Raw genomic sequence first — 20286 nt, 5'->3', positions numbered from 1 at the left:
TTCTTTGAGACAGGGCTGTCCTGGACTCTATTTTTAGACCAGGTTGGCCTCAAACTCACAACCTTTCTCTGCCTCCCAGAGTGCTGGGATTACAGGTGTGTGCCACCACACCTGGCTTATTTTTCTACTTTTATTAATTATACTTTATACCTTAGTTCTGATTTACAAAGTATTTAAATGAACTATATAATTTAATATTCTGTTAAAATTGCTTTTTAAATTTTTTTTTTCTCTTTTCTTTTCTTTCTTAAGTTAAAGATAGGGTCTGGCCAGGCATACTGGTGTATACTTTTTACTTTAAACATTTATTTGTTTATATATATGAGTGCTTTATCTGCATGTATACCTGCATGGCAGAAGAGAGTATCAGATTCCAGTATAGATGGTTTTGAGCTACCAAGTGGTTGCTGGGAATTGAACTCAGGACCTCTAGAAAGAGCAGACAGCACTCTTAACCATTGAGCCATCTCTCCAGCCCCTGATGTACACCTTTAATCCCAGAGGCAAGGAGATCTCTGTGAGTCTGAGGCCAGCTTTGTCTATACAGTGAGTGCCAGGCCAGCCAATGCAACATAGTAAAGTTGAAAACCTTTTCAAAATTAAATAAAAATAAAAAGATTTCAACACCTTCATGTCTCAGCCTTCTAAGTGCTTGGCTTATATGTATGGGCCAACATGCCCAGCTGTATTATTAATTTATTATAATAAGTTATTATTAATTATTAATTAATTTAATGTTTTAAAGCTCTGTGAGGGGCTAGAGAGATGGTTCAGTGGTTAGGGACACTCTTGTTCTTGCAGAGGATCTGACTTCAGTTCCAGCACCAACATTAGGTGGCTTACAACTGCCTGTAACTCCAGTTCCAGGACATCTCACGCCTCTTCTGGTCTCTGTGGGCAATTGTACAACATGCACTCAAGAACACACACACATAAACATAAAATTAAAATACATATTTAAAATTTCTTTTTCTTTTTTGGTTTTTCGAGACAGGGTTTCTCTGTGTAGCCCTGGATGCGCTAGAACTCACTCTTGTAGACCAGGCTGGCCTCAGACTCAAGAGATCCACCAACCTCTGCCTCCCAAGTGCTGGTATTATGTATTTCAATTAGACTTGTTTTTAAAACTAGAGCCTAGGAAAAGAAGATCACCCCAACCTAAACAGTTGCCAGCCTGTGTTTTTCTATGACAGCAGGGAAAGTATCACTGATGGAACCATAAATCATTTATCTGGTACTTACCACAACAGCATTTGGATTTGAATACAAGGTTGAAAATTCACCAAGAGCAACAACACATTTTGAGAGATCTGTTACTTTAGTATTTTTTTCCTTATATTCAGTTAACAGAGGACAAGAAGGTGGCTTCAAATTCCATAACCAATATTCTAAGGAAAAACAGAGACAGTACCCTAAATTGTACACTCTTCACTTTTAGTGAATGTCAAATAGACAAACAGGAAAAGGCCCGACAAACCTTAGTACATATGAGACCCTGAGCTCAATTCCTGGCAGTCCCAAACAGCAACAAAACAGAAACAAAAAGCACAAACATCAAACAGCCAAGTGAGTAAATAGTGAACAAAATGCAGAGGTCACTTGCCATGTGCACTCCTGTAAGCCCAACACTCAAGAGGTGGACACAGGACTGGGAACACAAAGCTTGCCTAGGCTTCACAGCAAGATCCCCACCAAAAAACAGATAAAAATCACCTCCACTTCTCTTTAATTTGTAAAAATGAATAAATACCAGCAAGCTCATTTCTTTTTGAATCTTTTAAATCACTTTGAAATGTAGGATTAAAAAAAAAAAAGTACTTTTCAGCATTCTGATTTCGAGTCTGTCTAAGGTTTTGACTTTTTTGTTATGTTGTTTGTTTTTAGACAGAGCTTCCCTATGGAGCCCAGGCTGCATTAAACATGCTATGTCCCTCCGACTGGCCATGAACTACAATTCTCAAACCCAGCCTCCTAACAATCCCAAATCTAACATTAGCGTGGTATTCATTCAAGGTCCCTTCCCTCAGGGATGCGAAGACGACACAAGGGTAGGTAAGAGCCCCTTTGCCTTCTGTGCAGGAGCATCCTCAGTAAACTGAAGCTTAGGGATTAAGAAAAAAAGGATAATGCCAGGCACGGTGGCACATGCCTGTAATCCCAGCACTCTGGGAGGCAGAGGCAGATCTCTTTGAGGCCAGACTGGTCTACAAAGTGAGTACAGACCAGTCAGGGCTACAGAGAGAAACCCTTTATCAAAAAAAATGAACAAAAAGGGATAAAAATATACTGGTAATCACTAAAATTACCATCACAACACTGTAAAGCCAGAACACCTACCCCATTTTCGTCTTTAAACAGTTTTTCGAAAGAGGGTTTCTTTATGCAGCCCTGGCTGTCCTGGAACTCAGGCGGTCAAGCAGTGGATCTATTTCAGGCTAGCCTGATCTACAGAGAAAATTCCAGGACAACCAGAGCCACACAGAGAAAACCTATCTTGAAAAACTAAAACAATGGGCTGGAAAGATAGCTTAGGGCTTAAGAGCAGTTCTTCCAAAGGTCCTGAGTTCAATTCCCAGCAACCACTTTGTGGCTCACAACCATTTATGAGATCTGGTGCCCTCTTCTGGCCTGCAGGTATATATGCAGGCACAATACTGTATACATAATAAATAAATTATTAAAATAATAATTAAAGTTTTAAAAAAGAGAAAATAACAACAAATATTTATATCATCTTAAAGTATTTTTCTTTTTTTCCCCAAGACTGGGTTTTTCTGTATAGCCTTGGTTGTCCTGGGCTTGCTTTGTAGAGCAGGTTAGCTTCACACTCACAGAAATCCGCCTGCCTCTACCTCCTTGAGTGCTGGGATTACTGGTGTGGGACACTGTGCCCAGCTTTATTTCTTCTTAATTAAATTTTTATTTTTTCTATTAATTACAGTTTATTTAAATTTTTTTTTGTATCCCAGCTGTAGCTCCCTCCCTCAATCCCTCCCAATCCCACTCTCCCTCCCATTCCCCTCTCTAAGTCCACTGATAGGGGAGGTCCTCCTCCCCTTCCATCTGACCCTAGCTTATCAGGTCTCATTAGGACTGGCTGCATTGTCCTCTTCTGTGGCCTGGCAAGGCTGCTCCCCCGCTGGGGGCGGTGGTGTGTCTTTCTTTCTTTTTTAAAGACAGGGTCTCATAATGTAGCTCTGGCTGCCCTGGAACTTGCTATGTACAGCAGTCTGGCTCTGGACTCAGGAGCCTCCTGTTTCTACCTTCTAATTATTGGAATTATGATATTTTTTGTGTGCGTGCCTGAGTGGATATATATGTATCACATGTGTACAGGTGCCTAAAGACAGAAAGTTTTTCCTTCCTGAATACAAGAAACCCAGATCTCTTGGAGCTGGAATTACAAGTGGTTATAAGCCTCCATGTGGGTGCTGGGACTTGAACCCTGGTCTTCTGGAAGAGCAGTAAGTACTTTTTGAGCACTGAGCCATTTCCCAACCCTTTTTCCTTTGAAAAGAACAGAGGCTCACTATTCAGTCCAGAAGGCCCTCTAACTCTTGATCTTCCTGTGTCAGTCTTGAGGTGTTTGAATATATCTGTTATCTCCTTAAAGCTCATCCTCACTTTTGTTATTGTGCCCAGGATCAAACCCATGCCTCCCATATGCAGGCACCGTACATAGGATGAGATTAGTTCTAGTAGGGAAGGCATAAATACGTAGCCAGGTGGGGCCCCTGCTTATAATCCCAACTCTCAGGAGGCTAAAGAAAAAGTATTGTTCAATTTCAGGTCTAGGATACATAAGTTCATGGCCAGACTGGGCCATAGAGTAAGAGACCCTGGCTGAAAAATAAATACATTTGAGGCTAGCCTGGTCTATGTAGTGAGTTCCAGGCCAGGCAAGCTACACAGAAAGACCCTGTCTAAATACACACACAAACAAAATAAACTCACCATCCTCCTTCTGCTGCACGTGAACAACCCTCTGGAAACTGGTGCTCGCTGCATTGTACACATCTAACACCGCAGCTTTCTTTGCAATCTGTCGTTTCAGTAAATCTGGCAAACCACTCATTAGAAAATCACGCTTTGCTTTGAATTGTACATCACAATCCTGAGTGTGTTCTGATGAATCTTGACTTTGAAGAAAATTATTTGTAAAATAAAAGCAAAAGTTATAAACATCTAAAAAAATAAATTGATAGAGACATGGCTCCGTGGTTAAGAGCACTGGCTGCTTTTCCAAAGGACCCAGGTTCAATTTCCAGCAACCACATGGCAACTCACAACTGTCTATAACTCTAGTCTCATGGATTCTGACACCTTCATGCCAATGCACAGAGAATTAAATTAATTATTTTTAAAAAATAAAAAATAAATTGACAACTTGAGTTCAATTCCCAAGACCCATAGCATGAAGGAGAGAATCTATTCCCACAAATTGTTTTCTGAATTCCACATGCATGCCCTGGCATGTGTGTGTATATACATGTAAGTTAATTAATTAATTAATATAATAAAATAATTTAAAAAATAGCCAGGTGTAATGGTGCATGTCTTTCGTCCCAGCATTCAGGAGGCAGAAGAAGGTGGATTTCTTTGGGTTCAAATCCGGGCTAGTCTACATAGTTAAGTTCTACGACAGTCAGAGTTAGACAGGGAGCCCCTGTCTTAAAATAAATAAGTAGAGTAAAACTAAATAAATAATAAACTAATTAGGGCCAGTGAAGTAGCTCAGCAAGTAAAGGAACTTGCTGCCAAGATTGATGACCTGAGTCCAATTTACAGGACCAACATGGGAGCAGGAAAAAAAAAAAAAAAATCTCTGTCCTACACACACAAGCACATACACACAAATAAGTAAATAAATACTTAAAAAAAAAAAACTAAAGAGTGAACTATCTAGAAAATAAATATTTTCAAACTTTATCTTTAGGTTAGTGAGATGGCTCAGTGGTAAAGGCCCTTGCCACACACAAGCCCGATATACCTGAGTTCCATCCCTGGATTCCAAACAGAGGAAAGGAAAGACCAATTAACAATTTTCCAACATAGGAATACACCTACACAAAAAGACACACACAGGAGGGAAGGGCTTATGGGGGGATACAAAGTGAATAAAGTGTAATTAATAAAAAGAAAAAAAAAAGACACACACACACACACACACACACACACTAAAAATAAAATCTAAAAAAAAAATTTCAAAATAAGTACACCCAATAAATTAGCTGGTAAAATTATTCTTTGTTTATCTACTTAGGTTAAAAAGACAAATTTTTTTTGTATTCCTTAAAACAAACAAAAGTGACGTAGCGCTGGCAGCAGTAGCGTACAACTTTAATACCAGCAGGCAGGTCTCTGAGTTCAAGGTCAGCCTAGTCTACAGAGTGAGCTCCAGGCCAGCCAGGGCTACACAGAGAAACCCTGTATAAACAAAACCAAAATGATGATAATGAAATTAAAAAAAACAAAACAAAAAACTGTCTTAAAAGCCACCTAATATGCTCAAGCACAGTGGTACATGCTTGTAATCCCAGCACTCTGGGAGGCAGAGGCAGGTGGATCTCTGTGAGTTAGAGGCCAGCCTGGTCTACAAAGCGAGTTTAGGACAGTGAAGGCTACACAGAGAAACCCTGTCTCAAAAAACAAAACAAACAAACACAAAAAGGCACCCACCAAAATGCTGACTGGGACTCTCTTCAGGGTTCAGGTATCATTTCATCAGTAAAATAACAAGACAAAAATCTCCTTAATATAAACCAATAAAATCTTGTACCCTTCCTTAGCACCATGTCAATTTTTCATTTGTTAGGCCAGTTACAATTTAATTATAGACTGTATTCCCCCTGGAACCTATAAACCTCATGATAGGCACTGTGTTTCCCTTAACATTCCTAGTGCCAAAGGGAGTGCCTGGTACATTGAGGACATTTAAATATTTCCTGAATGACGGTCATTAACGAAGTTTGATACTTTGGTTTTTATTATTCTGCCATTTTATGTGAATCAGCTGTAAAGCCTTTAGAGAAGCCTGAAACCTCCAACAGCAGCACAAGCATTAGCTTGTGTTTTTAAACTTCACCATAGGGCTGGGGAGACGACTCAAGTGAGTGAAGTATGTGCCATGCAAGTGTGTGGATTGGAGTTGGGATGTCAGCACCCACAGAAAAGCAGGGTAATGGAGGAAGACCCCTGCCATCTGCCTCTGGCCTTCATGGACATACACTTGAGCACCTGCACACAAGCACACACACACGTGAACACACAAACCAAACAAATAGGCTTTAATATATACACACACCACACAGATACTCATATGCAAAAAGATTTCAAATGGTCTTTGACATCTAGTTAAACAATAAATACAAATGTTTTATGTATTCCATAAAACATTCAATGTTTAAATATTTGTATTGAACTGACCTGGTTTCATCCAAATCAAAGACAGGAACAGCTGTTCTTTTACTCTTTTTGGCAAGAAATAAAGGAGCAATTTTCATTTTTCCTTAGAAAAATCAATACTTGGGTTAGTATTAAATGTTTACCATCTCCACTTACCTTTAGTTGTTTTCAAAATTATCTTCTAAAACTTTTAGAAATTTAACTTTTTAATTATAAAAATACTATATAGTAATGTTTCATCAACTTGGTAATATCAGACTTCTCTGGAAAACTTTCATTTTTAACTACAGAATAATATACATGTCAAAATATATATTTGCTCAGTACATCTAGGGAAATACCTAAAGATTTTAAATGGTTTTGTTTTGTTTTTCGAAACAGGGTTTCTCTGTAGCCTTGGCTGTCCTGGAACTTGCTCTGTAGACCAGGCTGGCCTGGAACCCAAGAGATCTGCCTGCCTCTGCCTCCCTGAGTCCTGGGATTAAATGTTTTAATGATAAAAAACAATAGCAAACAAACAAACAAAAAATGAGAACTATCGAGCTGGCTCAGTTGGTAAAGCCTGACCAACAAGCTGAATTTTATCCCTGACACTCACGTAAAAAGCCATAGGTGGAAGGTAAAGACCCACACCTGAAATTGTCTTGAACCCTCACACTGGAACATACAAATAAACCAATTAATAAATAAATAATAAAGATACGTTTTAATGAACAAAGAAAAAATTTGAAAGGCAAGTTTGGGAGCTGCTAAGTATATATACAGAAATACAGTAATTAAAAAAAATTAAAAAATAAACAAGATGCTCAATTTTTGTTTGAAATTTTTGATAAAAACTTTACTTATCAAATGGAAATAATTAGGCGGACAAGGTGGCACACACCTGTAGTCCCAGCACTTGAAGGTGGAGACAGGGAGATGAGGAGTTTAGGCTAGCCTCAATTACACAGTAAGTAAACAGCCCAGTGACAGAAGATCACGTCCCACAAAACAAAACAAAGTTTTGAGTTTGAGGCCAGCTTGGACTACAGAGTGAGTTACAGGACAGGTAGGGCTACACAGAGAAACCCTGTCTCAGACAAACAAACAAGCAACCCCCCCCCACAAAACCCAACCCAAACCAAACTAGTCTTGATGGTACATGCCTTTAATCCTAGCATTTCATAGGCAGAGGGAGACAGATCTCTCTAGTCAGTTCCAAGCCAGAGGTATAGTGAGAGCCTGTCTCAAAGAAAACAAATCAACAAACAAAACACCTAAAATTTCTATTTTATGGAAGAAGACATTAACTGTGCACCAGAATATTGAGAATTAATTGCCCCTAAACATTCTACTATTCATAAAATGGTATTAAATCCAATTACCAGGAACATTTTTAGAAGGCTTGTTAAGTTTTTTTCCTAGTACATCATTCAAATTCTGAAGTTTCTTCTGATTTTTCTCTGGTTGTTTTATCGAGGTTGGACTTGAATCTATTAGTATCACAGAGTCCTAAGACAAAAAACAAAATAAATAAATAAATAAATAAAACCAGAAACACTTTAATACAGTATTTTTCTTCATTCTTTGGAGATTCTAATAACCCCTGTGAAATGTCTAAGTCTCAGATAGTTCTGAGTTAAGTTGTTTTCACATATATACATACCTGATAACACACAAGGACTACAATGTTTACAGATTGATATAACAGTGAATTCCCTTTTCTGTCATAATTTCAGATAAAAGATTGTTCCTTACTAGAGATTTTTTGCCATTTCAACATATAGCTTGTTTTATTTTTCTCTTTTTCTTCCTTTGAGAATCTCACTGTGTATCCCTGGCTATCCAGGAACTCGCTCTGCAGACCAGGCTGGCTTCAGACTCAGAGAGCTCTGCCTGCCTCTGTCTGAGGTGCCTGGGTTACAAGCATGCACACCACGCCCAGCTTCTTTCTTTAGTAATAGAAGAATTTTTAGTTTCCACTACTCTTTTGTGCACCCAAATTTCCAGCATTACTAATTACTATGGAGCCACTACTGAGTAAAATAAGGATGCTTGAACACAAGCACTGTTAATACTGCCTCAGTTGATAAGCTAACTGAAGTGGCTACTAATGGGTAGATAGCATATAAAGCATGAATACACTAAAAAATATGGATAATTGATCTCACAAAAGGCTGGGTTGGGAGTATAATCTTCCATATTATATCACAGAATATTTTATGAACTGTCCAGAATAGATAAATCTATAGAAATAGAAAATGAGAGACCAAAGAACTAAAAATTAGTTTTTTGAGGTATTGGTTCAACGTTTAAAGCACAAACCTGAACAAAGGCCAGACAGGTGAAGACATGTCCAGCCGCCTGCAGGAGTGGGTGGGGGGAACCAGCCTTACTGCATTCTTTTCCTGCCCACTATAGATACAGTTGCTAGGAAACCTGGCCAGATTGCCCCCTCCCCTAGGACAGCCAAACAAGAGAAGTCACACCAAGGTTTGAGGGCCTTCCTATAGCCAATCAATTAAAAATGCAACATCCCCTTTTGTGTTTCAACCAATTAATACTTGCTAGGCAGAAATTCCTACAGTTGCTAGGAAACCTGGCCAGATTGCCCCCTCCCCTAGGACAGCCAAACAAGAGAAGCCACACCAAGGTTTGAGGGCCTTCCTATAGCCAATCAATTAAAAATGCAACATCCCCTTTTGTGTTTCAACCAATTAATACTTGCTAGGCAGAAATTCCCCTGCTTTGGGTCCTCTAGGAGGGACTGGAATCTTTAAATCAATCACCTAACCTGAGCATGAGGCTCTTTGCTCTCAACTGCTATGGCGGTGAGGGTGTATGAGCCCAAGCTATGGCTTGTAATAAAAAGATCCTCATGTGTTTTGCAGAGGAGTCAATTCCTGGTGGTCTTTGGGGGTCTCACTAACTGGGCATAACAAAGGCAGACTGTAGGCATAAGGTTGTTGTACAATTTAAATGCTGATTTCTCTATCTGCCCCCCATATCTGGTTGCAATCCTTCTGAGAATCTCCTGTCTCGATGTTGTGTAAACACTTCTCCACAACTGTCCCCTGATATGTAAATAGAACAGCTTACAGCCAATAGCTGGGAGAAAGAATAGGGCTGGACTTTCTGCTCTCCAGGGGAGGAATAGTTAGAGGAGAAAATAGGGGATTCAGTGAAAGGCAGAGATCTAGGAGACATCAGGAGAGAGAGCTGAGCAGAAGAGCCATGAAGTGCAAGTATTTCTGAGATTTATACTGGCAGCAATCAAGACTAACTTAAAGGATTAAGAATAGAGTTAAAACTGCTCAGTTGTACATAAGATTAAGCAAATAATAGTCTCAATTATTTTGGTGATAGCCAGGTTGGAGAGAAACTGAAAAAGAAACACAATCTTATAAAAATAACTTTAACAGCAAATAAGTAGTTGTCATTGGAAAACAGGAGGACTGGGAAGCAACAGCAAAGGGGAATGGTATCCTCTTTGGAGATAATGGAAATGTTTCAAACTAGCATGGTGGCACATACTCAGAAGCCCAGCTGAGGCAAAAGGATGGTGAATTTGAGGGACCCTGGGCTATATAGCAAAACCTTGTTTCAAAAATAAGAATTTTCTAAAATTGGCTATAGTAGAAGCACAACTCTGAATATATTTGAAGACACTGAGCTGCATACTTTTTTTTTTTAAGACAAAGTCTCATGTAGGCTAGGCTGCCCTTGAACTTATCACATAGCCTGAGGATCACCCTAAACTCCTGATCCCTCTATTTTACCTTCCTAGTGCCAATTATGACTTCAGTATGCAACACAACTCTGTAAGTTTTGAATTGTATACTTAAATGGCCAATTCTACAGTATGTAAATTATATCTCAATAAAACTATTTTAAAAATAGGAGGTAGTGGCTTTTAGCAAGACAGTAAAAGCCAAATAGAAGATTCTCAGGTAGAAGACTTGGAATGTTGTGAATGTCAAAGTGAGAAAATAAAGTGAAAAGTAAGCTACCTGGGAAGAAATGAGTAATTTAGTATGACTGTGGAAAAGAACTGCTTAAGGAATGGGAAGAATCGGTTTAGTTTACAAGATACCTTGAATGACCCAAGACTCAGACCTGTAAACCAAAGGCTTTTGAAGCAGAATGCCCACCACATCCATAGCTTTGTAAAGGTTTCTTTCTCCCACTAGTACTAAGGAAGGCAAATGTATCAACAGACATTTGAATACTTACATCTGTCTCTGGTGAGGGCTCCCTTTTGGGAAGTGTTTGGTGCCTAGAGGACCGCCTCAAGGGTACCACTGTTTCTTCAGCCTTTGATTCAATGACTCTGAAAGTTTTTGCTTTCTCAATCAGTTGTTTGGCTTTTGATATATTTTTTGAAGTATTGTTTGCCTAGACAAAATTTTGGACAATTAATTCAGATCACAGCAAGAATTTCATATTTAATAACAGAAATATATAAAATATATTTACATCACAATAATCAACCAGAGAATGATTATTCAAATTTTACCAGGGAACCCAAATGCAAATGTATTTAATGATAATTAGTCTGCTTTTTTTTTAACCTGTAATTGTTCTTATAAGTGTATCTTCATGTTTATAAAGCACCCAGCCGGAGGGGCTCAGTGTGAGAATTTGAGATTAAAACCAGAAGCAGATGGGAAGTGGTGGCCACACTGTTAGTCTGAATCCTGGCTGTTCTTCCAGAGGTCCTGAGTTCAATTCCCAGCAGCCACATGGTGGCTCATAGCCATCTATAGTGAGATCTGGTCCCCTCTTAAGGTCAGCAGGCACACATGAGGCAGAACACTATTTAAATTATAAATAAATAAATCTTAAAAACAAAACAAAACAAACAACCTGAAAAAAAAAAGCCAAACAAACAAACAACCAGGACTACACAGAGAAACCTGTCTCAAAAAAAAAAAAAAAAATCAAAAATCAAATAATCAAAATGGAGTCTATAATTTATATTAGAATTGGTGGCTGCTTTTACCACCTCGATGACGATGTATTCTTTGATTTTAGCCAACAAACTCAGGTAAAGTATATTTCAAATACAAGCAGTTACTGTGCATACTGTATGCAAGGCTCTCACTAATATAAAGAAAAATACATAGTTTATGTTCATTGGCTTTACAGAATCTAATTAGAAGTGATAAAGAGTTAAGAACAGAGATGGAGCGGGCACAGTAGCACATGTGTGTAATCCCAGCACTAGGGAGGCAGAGGTAAATAAATTGATGTGAGTTCAAGGCCAGCCTGGTCTACAAAGAGAGTCCACAACAGGCAAGGCTACCCAGAAAAATTCTGTCTAAAAAGCAAAACAAAAGAACAGACCTAGGGGCTGGGTGTGGTGGCAAACACCCAAAATCCCAGCTCTCAGGAGGTAGAAACAGATGAATCTCTGTGAGGTCAAAGCCAGCCCGGTCTGCATAGGGAGATCCTGTCTTATAAAGGGGTCAAGAACACACAGGAGGGCTAGAGAGATGGCTCAGAGGTTAAGAGCACTGGCTGCTCTACCAAAGGTCCTGAGTTCAATTCCCAGCAAACACATGGTGGCTCACAACCATCTATAATGACATCCTGTGCCTTCTTCTGGCATGTAGGTGCACATGCAGACAGAAAAATGTATAAATAATAAACAAACAAACAAACAAATAAATAGAAAGAGAAAAAAAAAAACACAGGAAGGGGCTGGAGAAGTGGCTCAGTAATTAAGAGCACTAGCTGCTCTTCCAAGAGGAACAGGAAATAAATGGCATGGGTTGTAATTATTGAATGTATGACACATGGGAATCCTCTTTGACATGACTTCCAGTCCTTATGAAGCGATATCACCTTCAGGACTCCATTACTTTTATTACCTTTCTCTTCTGAGCAGTGAGTTCTCCTTCAGTTGTTTCAGATTTCTTAGATCTTTTCTTGGATTTTTTCTTAGATTTTTGGGGAGTATTAATTCTAGTGAATTTCATTCTGGAAAAAAATGACGTTTATAAACATTTTCATAAGAATGTACAAGAATCTTAAATATAAAAACAAACCAGTTAATATTTCAGTTTAAAGAAAAGGAAAACAAATCTCATCAGTTTGATTCAATAGTGAGTTAAACTTTTTATTTATTCCTGGTGCTGGAGATGGAACCCAAGGTCCTGTACATGCTCAGCAACCACCTACTACCAAGCTTTATCATTTATTATTTCACTTAGAAATAATAAACCTGGGGGCTGGAGAGATGGTTCAATGGTTAGTAACTAATAAACCAGCCAGGCAGTGGTGGCGCACACCTTTAATCCCAGTGCTCAGGAGGCAGAGGAAGGCACATCTCTGTGAGTTCAAGGCCAAACTGGTCTACAGAGTGAGTTCCAGGACAGCCAAGACTACACGAAGCCCTGCTTTGAAAAACCAAAAAATAAAAAAATAAACCTAATCAACACATTTTCAGCACTCTTCTCTGCTGAGGAGAGCTTACTTTTCAATAAAATCTTGCTTGTTTGCAATCAATCAATCAATCAATCAATCAATCAATCAATCAATAAAAACAATGGCCTTACCAGGTATGATGAGGCACACCCATAATTCAAGCAGTGGGGAACCAGGAGGGAGGGAAAGAAAATAAGCCCACCTGCCTAGCATGAGCCCCACTCAGCACAGCAAAACAGAAACAAAGAGAAAAACAATACTTCTGGGAAAAAAATGAAAACTCATCCCTGGATCACAGTAGCATTAGACAGAGCCAGTATACAAGAGCATACATACTCCATCATGTACTGGTCAGTTTACAGCACTCAAGGATGGAGGGAGGGACTGGGACAGGAGGAGGGAGGGAACCACGGGGGGATACAAAGTGAGTAAAGTGTAATTAATAAAGAAAAATAAAATTAAAAAAAAAAAGAACAGCACTCAGCTGGCTGTGGGGGTGCATGTCTTTAATTCCAGAACCGCAGAGGCAGAGGCAGAGGCAGGGAGGCAGAGAGGGGCAGGGAGGCAGGGAGGCAGAGAGGCAGAGAGGGGCAGGGAGGCAGAGGCAAGATCTCTTTGAGTTGGAGTCCAGACTGGTCTACATAGTTCTAGATAGCCAAGACTGACACTGTTTCAAAACAACAAAAAACATTCTTATAACTTATTTTTCATCTGATATTTGGTAAATTCATATTTGAGGACTATTTCCCTAAGGATTACCAACTATGACAAATAAGAGTTTAGAACTCATCTGAAATATATCTGTAAATTTTCTCAAATAGGCTTTAAATTAGTTATATTAGTCAGGTATGGTAGTATACACCAGCAATCCCACCACTTGGCAGAGAATTTAAGTCCTAGACTAAATAGAAAGAATAAGCTAATAGCAAGACCATGTCTGAATAAACAGTTAATAAAGCTGTGTGCAGTGGCTCACACTAGAAATCCCAGCACTCAGGATGCTGGAGCAGGAGGATTACCACAAGTTTAAAAATATTCTAGGTTATACACTATTCCAGGCCTGGGTTCCTGAATAAGACCCTATCTCAAAACAAAACAAAAGCCAGGTTTGGTGGCATAGGTCTGTCATCCAGGTACTTGGAAAGTACAGAGAGGGATAACATATTTAAGGCCTTGCTGAAAATCAGAACGAGACTGAGACTGGGCAACCTAGGAGTCTCAAAATGAAATGATGGGGATGTGGTTCAGTAGTAGACTTACCTAACCTATGAGGGCAAATCCTCGGGTTGTGTATACATAAAAGATTATTTATAAGTAGATTGTATGCTAGAAAATAAATGAACTCTACAATGCTAGAAGAATTCACCTTCCTACAGGGTGGTGGTGGTACACGCCTTTAATTCCAGCACTTGGGAAGCAGAGGCAGGCGGATATCTGAGTTTAAGCCCAGCCTGGTCTACAAAACAAGTCCAGGACAGCCAGGGCTACTACACAGAGAAACCCTGTCTCGAAGCCTCCCCCCCAAAACAAATTCTCCTTCTCAATTAATAATACATGTAGAATGCTCCAACTTGTGAAGAGAAACAAAACTTTACCTAATGGGGCTCTCCGAATCAGAGGGTATTGTAATTAACTCTGCTGTATATAGGCTGTGCTTTTCTGATGTGCTGGCTGCTTTTGGAGTGGAAGCCTTCACTGGAGTAGTGTCCTGAGCCTCCTCAGGATGAGAGCCTCTAGGGGTGACTGTGGCAGGTGTGCTGCTGCCTCTAAGAGATCTCCTGGTTGGTTTGGGTGTGGAGACGTTTGCCAGCCTGCTTCCAGGCTCAGCTTTGGGAAGAGCAAGAACATCCCTGGTTGGTGTGCTACCTCTTCTTGATTTATTTCTGTCACACAGAGACATTTTTACAGAGTCATGTGCCATATCCTCACAAACAAGACTTTCACTGTTAAGTAACGCATTGCTTTTGAAAACTTCTGACTTCTGTCTTACACTCTTTCGAAGGCTATTTTTCTTCTGTTTATCTTTTAAGGAAAAGGCTGTTTTTTCCTTCTGCATGTTTTCTTCTCTGTTTCCACCTGTTGTGGTCATAGTACCTAAAGTTTTCTTACCCTTTTTATTTGGCTTTTTACTTTTCTCCTTAGGAAAACTTGCTTTTTCAGCTTGTGCCTGTAAACTGCCTTGATTTGAAACTGTTTGGATATTAGGATTTTCTATGATATTGTCAGAACTGTTATCTCCTTCGTTTATAGATTTTTCACTTGGGTCTTTCTGCTTCTCCAAAGGTTTCTTGAGCCCATTTTTGAGTGTTTCTGATGTTGGCTGCCTGAATGCTCTCATGAACTGCTGTCTCTCCTCCATGCTGCACTTGAGGACTGAAGCCTCCGAGCTTCCAGCTTCCAACACAGCCAGCTCTAACTGGCCCTCCTGGATCACCACATTCGATTTCCTTTTCTGAACTGTGTGCTCATTTTCTGGATCAGAGAGACTATTCTCCAGCTCAAGATGTTTCTGTTTCAAGAAAATTGGGGGTATTTTCCCTTTCTTTTTGGGCGGAGTGGAGTGAACTTGAGCAAGAACAGTAACTGTCTTAAGCTGAACCTGTGGAGACGGTTCACAGGCTTCTGATTCCCCATCAGAACCACTTCTGACTGTTTCACTAGGCCCGGAAGGAACAGAGGACACTGCAGGGTCAGGCACCTCTTCTACTTTAGCTGCCTTGTGACTTTTTAAAAATTCCTCATAGGAAACAGTTATTGTATTCTCATTTAAATCAGCTATTTTGGTTGCATGAGCCCAGGAGTCTACATGATTTGCAGTCCTCTTGTTTCCATCGGTCAGGGAAGGCTCAGTCTGTTTTCTGTCTTTACCATCTTTCCTAAGCAGACTCATTTCATCCGCCAAGGGTAAACTTTCAGACAGATCTATTATCTCATTACGTCTCCTTTTTCTCGACATTTTGCCATCATTTTTCGTGGTGCCTTGTTTATGATTTACTTTCTTGGAATGTTTTTTAGAGGTCATAGTATTCGACCGGCTTCTGCCGTCTTGAAAGCTTTCTGCAAGAACCTCCACATGTTTCTTGTAAAGGAAAACAGAAGTACTGGTCTCCACAAAATCACTTAGACCACAGCCCTCCTTATTCTCTTCGGTACTGACTTCAACCGGAGCCTCATACTCAATTTTAATATCATTCAGTTGATGGGATAAACTAATTCTCTTTCTTTTCTTCTTAAATTCTGTATTTGAGAACACTTCCAAAGTTGTCTTACAGTCTTTGTTCTTGCCAACAAGCAATGGCGGAGATGGCTTTATCTTGCACTTCTTTGTTGATTGTAGCTTCTCGTTTGTGGGTGAAGTTTTTCTAAAATAATGTAGAATATTACTAGGCTTTGGTGGGGAGAAAACCTTGTCTCCAGTCTTCCGTGTTGGTGATAAATATTTGGTAATTGTTTCACAGGAAGAGGTGTCATCATCTTTTCTCCGCTTCTTGCATGGCTAGCAATTTAAAAGGGGGAAAAAAGCATTTATTTCACGTAAAATAACATGAAGTATGAACTGTCAACACAGGCTTAGCAGTTAAGTAACTGAACAGAGAAACTATGGAAGGCTACGGTATTTGTGTGTCCCTGCGAGGTGTGTGTGATGGCGTGTGCACACATGTATGCAAGGGTGCACGCAGAGGCTGAGGAAGATGTTGGGTACCCTGCTCTATCACTCTCAGCTTTATTCCCTACAGACAGTTCTCTCCTCACACCTGGAGCCAGGTTTGTGGCAGGAGGTCCCAGCAATCCTTTAACATTAAACCTACATTCAAAATTTAGTGTTATATCAAGTTGTATATGCAATCTGTGTACTTTACTCCATGTGTATAATACTATATTTCAATAAAAAGTTTATATTGCCAGATGTGGTGGCACAGGCCTTTAACCCCAGCACTGGGGAGGCAGAAGCAGGGAGACCTCTGTGAGTTTGAAGCCAGCCTGGTCTACAGAGCAAGTCCAAGGCCAGCCTGGGCTACACAGAGATCTTGCCTCAAAAACAAACAAACAAAGCAACCACAAGTTTATACTGACCAGCACTCAGGAATCTGGGACAGAGAGAACTCTGAGTTTGAGGACAGCCCTGGTCTATAGAAAAAGCCCCAGGCCAGCGAATAGAGCACGATTCTGGCTCAAAAAACTTATACTGAAACAAAGCTAAACTTATAAGAAAACTTAAATTTTGCCAGGCAGTGGTTGCACACAGCGCTCAGGAGGCAGAGGCAGGTTGACCTCTGAGAGTTCACAGCCAGCCTGGTCCACACAGTGAGTCCAGGACAGCCAAGATTTCACACAGAGAAAACCTGCCTCAAGAATAAATAAATAAATAAATAAATAAATAAATAAATAAATAAATAAATAAATAAATAAATAGAATATATATATATATATATAGAGAGAGAGAGAGAGAGAGAGAGAGAAATAAAAAGAAAGAATGAGAGAGAAAGAAAAAAGAAAACATAAATTTCTATTATTTTGCTTTATTTTATTTTGGTTTTTGAGACAGGATCTTTCTATACAGCCCTGTTGGGCTTGAACTTAGAGATCTGCCTATCTCTGCCTCTTAAATACTGAGACTAAAGGCCTGTGCCAGCACACACCCTGCCTACCCTCTATTTATAACCTTAGAAGAGCACTATCCACCTTACAGAAGCTATAATGAATACATAAAAGTATGTGGAAGCTAAAACAGACAGAGACCCTACAAACAATCCATTCTTCTCTACCGTTTTTTGGTTTTTTTTTGGTTAAAAATAAATGCACCAGTCTAAGTATCTCTAAGAAATATTTACTTAAGAAGCCCAGGATGCTAAAATGTACTGGATCAAACAGAACTCATGGTGAAAGATCACCAAAAGAACACTTGCCACAAGTTTGCTGTTTTAATTTTCAACCATAAGCCACCGCCTACATCCTGCAGTAGTCATTACCCTTACATAAGGTGCTTATGACACTAAGGATAGTCATATTTGTATTAATCACTTGCAGTCTGCAATGATACTTGTACCCAGGCAAGTTATATAATGAGCCCAGATATGGCTGATGAAGACTCAGCAAGACACTGGCTGATAGGAAGAAAGTATAAGGCTCAAAATGGAAAATAATGAACAGGTGGTACTATCAAGGAAAACCTCATTTTCATTGTAACTAAGGCTGGGTAGAATAACTGCCTAGGCATGCACACAACCCTGGGATTTGATTCCCCACCACCAGGCATGGTGATGCATGCCTGCAATCCCAGCACTGAGGAGATAGAAGCAGGAGGATCAGAAGCTCAAGGTGAACTTGGTGAGTCTGAGGCCAGTCAGGGCTGTAAGATATTGTCTGGAAACAAAACAGTGTCATAACTAGAGAAATTAACCAATTTTAGAAGTAGACTCCACTTGGACATGGATCAACACGTAGATTCAATGCTGCTCTCTGTGGCCCCAGAGCAAACAGACTTTTGATGCATCTTGAATCTGACTAGAGCTCATCCAGCTGCTGTCTCACTAACACTGATCCCATTTTGGCTGTACATGTATGTATCTTACAAAGGTTTCGTGGGTTTGCCTTTGAGAACAGGCGAAACACATGGGGTAGCACAGGACAAATTAACTGGTCTTATTTTCTGTGTTCTGTATTTGTTTTCTTGACTATGTGTTCTGAGTTTACTAGATTAAAATTTCTAAGCCTGTCCTTAGAAGGCCATTATTTCTCACTGCGTTATTATGTGTACTGCGGGCTTTAAGTATAAACGAAGTTGGGCATGGTGACTCGTACCCATAGTACTAATACCTTAGAAGCTGAGCAGGGAGGACGACAGTGAACCTAGGTTGCACAGTGAGTTCCAGGTCAGACTGGACTGTGGGTTGAGAACTCAAACAGTCTAAATAATGTAAACTACTTATAAAGACCCTTATACCTGGCCTGGAAATTCACTAAATTAAGCAAATATGTTGTTGTGGCTTGAGTAAGAATGGCGCCCATAGACTCATGTATTTTAATTTATTTTAATTTTTTTGGTTTTTCAAGACAGCGTTTCAAAAACCTGTGTAGCTTTGGCTGTCCTGAAATTCCCTCTGTAGGCTAGGTTGGCCTCAAATTCAGAGATTCACCTGCCTTCTCTTCCCATAAGCTATCCTCAGACCTTCACATATATGCTGATCCCTGCACATACAACAAATAAATGTAGCAAAATAATTTAAAAAAAGAATTTGTAAGCGGTAAAGTGGTACAGGTGATACCAAACTAACAGGCAAAAGTAAGAAACGATAGTAGGACAAATTCTGACTATTTTGATAAATGGAGTAAAATACACGTAAAATTACATACGTTGAAATAAGTGAATTAGAAAGTAATTATTATCATCTATAAAGCTTTGAGATGGTATTAGAGGCACCACACAACAGAAACTCAACTCAGATCTAAATTTACGTACTAGCTGTGACATCTACTGGTATGGAAATCTTAAAGCAAATTATTTAAAATATATATATAACTCATGAACTGGGTGTGATGGCACATGCCTGTGATCCTAGAAGAAGCAGGCTGAGGCAGGTGGATGGTAAATTTGAGATCAGTACACCGCAAATAACAAATATTCTATAGTAGAAAAAAAAGTTACTTAGTTCTAAAAATTAAGAGTTACAATTTTAAGTGAACACACATCTTAGCTCATTTCCAGGGCACCAGAACACATCGGTTGGAATGTGAGATATGGTGTATAAAAACCATAGCAGCTAGGAAGAGGCGCAGGCCTGTCATGGTGACAGGAGGATCAGCATAGATACCAGCCCTGTACTTTAAGATCCTAATCACTATTACTTACTGGCACAGAACATCATTTACGGCTGCTGAGTGTATTTTTCCTTCTCAGAAATGCTTTCCACATTTAAGCACTGTCCCCTGCTTAGTGCATTCTCTCAAACACGGTACATACAGAACACCTAAAGTGCCACAGAGACGGGCATAAGGATCTCACCTGATTCCTTTAAGTGGCATTCTAAATGGAATTCCTAGGACAGATAATTTATTTGTATGGACTAGGTGAACTTTAAAGCTTTCATCTTTTTCGCTGTTCTAACTCCACATCATCACTAATAAAGACCGTGACCCTGAAATTCTCGGTGACATGTTATTCCACGTTCCGGGACCCGGGAACTGTGGCTTTCGAACCGTGACTTAGAGAGAGCCCGAAGATACCTAGCAATTGCAGTGCGTCTGAAAGGTCTTGCACGGCACACTAGCCCACACACGTTTATAGCTGTGGGTCCTCACGTCCCTCCATTCTCGTCCCAGGAGCAAGCAGGACTCCCGCCACGCCCACGCCACAATCCCCCCAACGCAAGCAGAGAGGAACTTGACCGAAGCTCGATCCTCACTCACCTCAATCTCGAAGTCCTTCACGGAAGCGGGAGCTGCAGCCGCCGCCATGGCCAGGACCCCCACCAT

At 39.9% G+C, this 20286-nt stretch overlaps 1 protein-coding gene across 1 annotated transcript in view; it reads right to left on the bottom strand.

The window, feature by feature from the left end:
* Atad5 (ATPase family AAA domain containing 5) overlaps window positions 1-20286 on the bottom strand; it is a 44417-nt gene extending 24131 nt beyond the window's left edge. The window contains exons 1-8 of the mRNA XM_055620549.1: window positions 20221-20286; window positions 14409-16309; window positions 12258-12366; window positions 10618-10779; window positions 7770-7896; window positions 6427-6508; window positions 3955-4139; window positions 1243-1388 (exon numbers count right to left, since the gene is read on the bottom strand). Of these exons, the coding sequence (XP_055476524.1) occupies window positions 1243-1388; window positions 3955-4139; window positions 6427-6508; window positions 7770-7896; window positions 10618-10779; window positions 12258-12366; window positions 14409-16309; window positions 20221-20286 (2778 nt within the window). The remainder of the gene's footprint in view (window positions 1-1242; window positions 1389-3954; window positions 4140-6426; window positions 6509-7769; window positions 7897-10617; window positions 10780-12257; window positions 12367-14408; window positions 16310-20220) is intronic.

This window comes from Psammomys obesus, unplaced genomic scaffold (assembly GCF_907164565.1).
Source record: "Psammomys obesus unplaced genomic scaffold, mPsaObe1.curated_primary_1811, whole genome shotgun sequence".
In the NCBI taxonomy this organism is placed as follows: domain Eukaryota; kingdom Metazoa; phylum Chordata; class Mammalia; order Rodentia; family Muridae; genus Psammomys; species Psammomys obesus.
The sequence above is the reverse complement of the archived record's forward strand: the minus strand, read 5'-3'. Positions and strand labels throughout refer to the sequence as shown.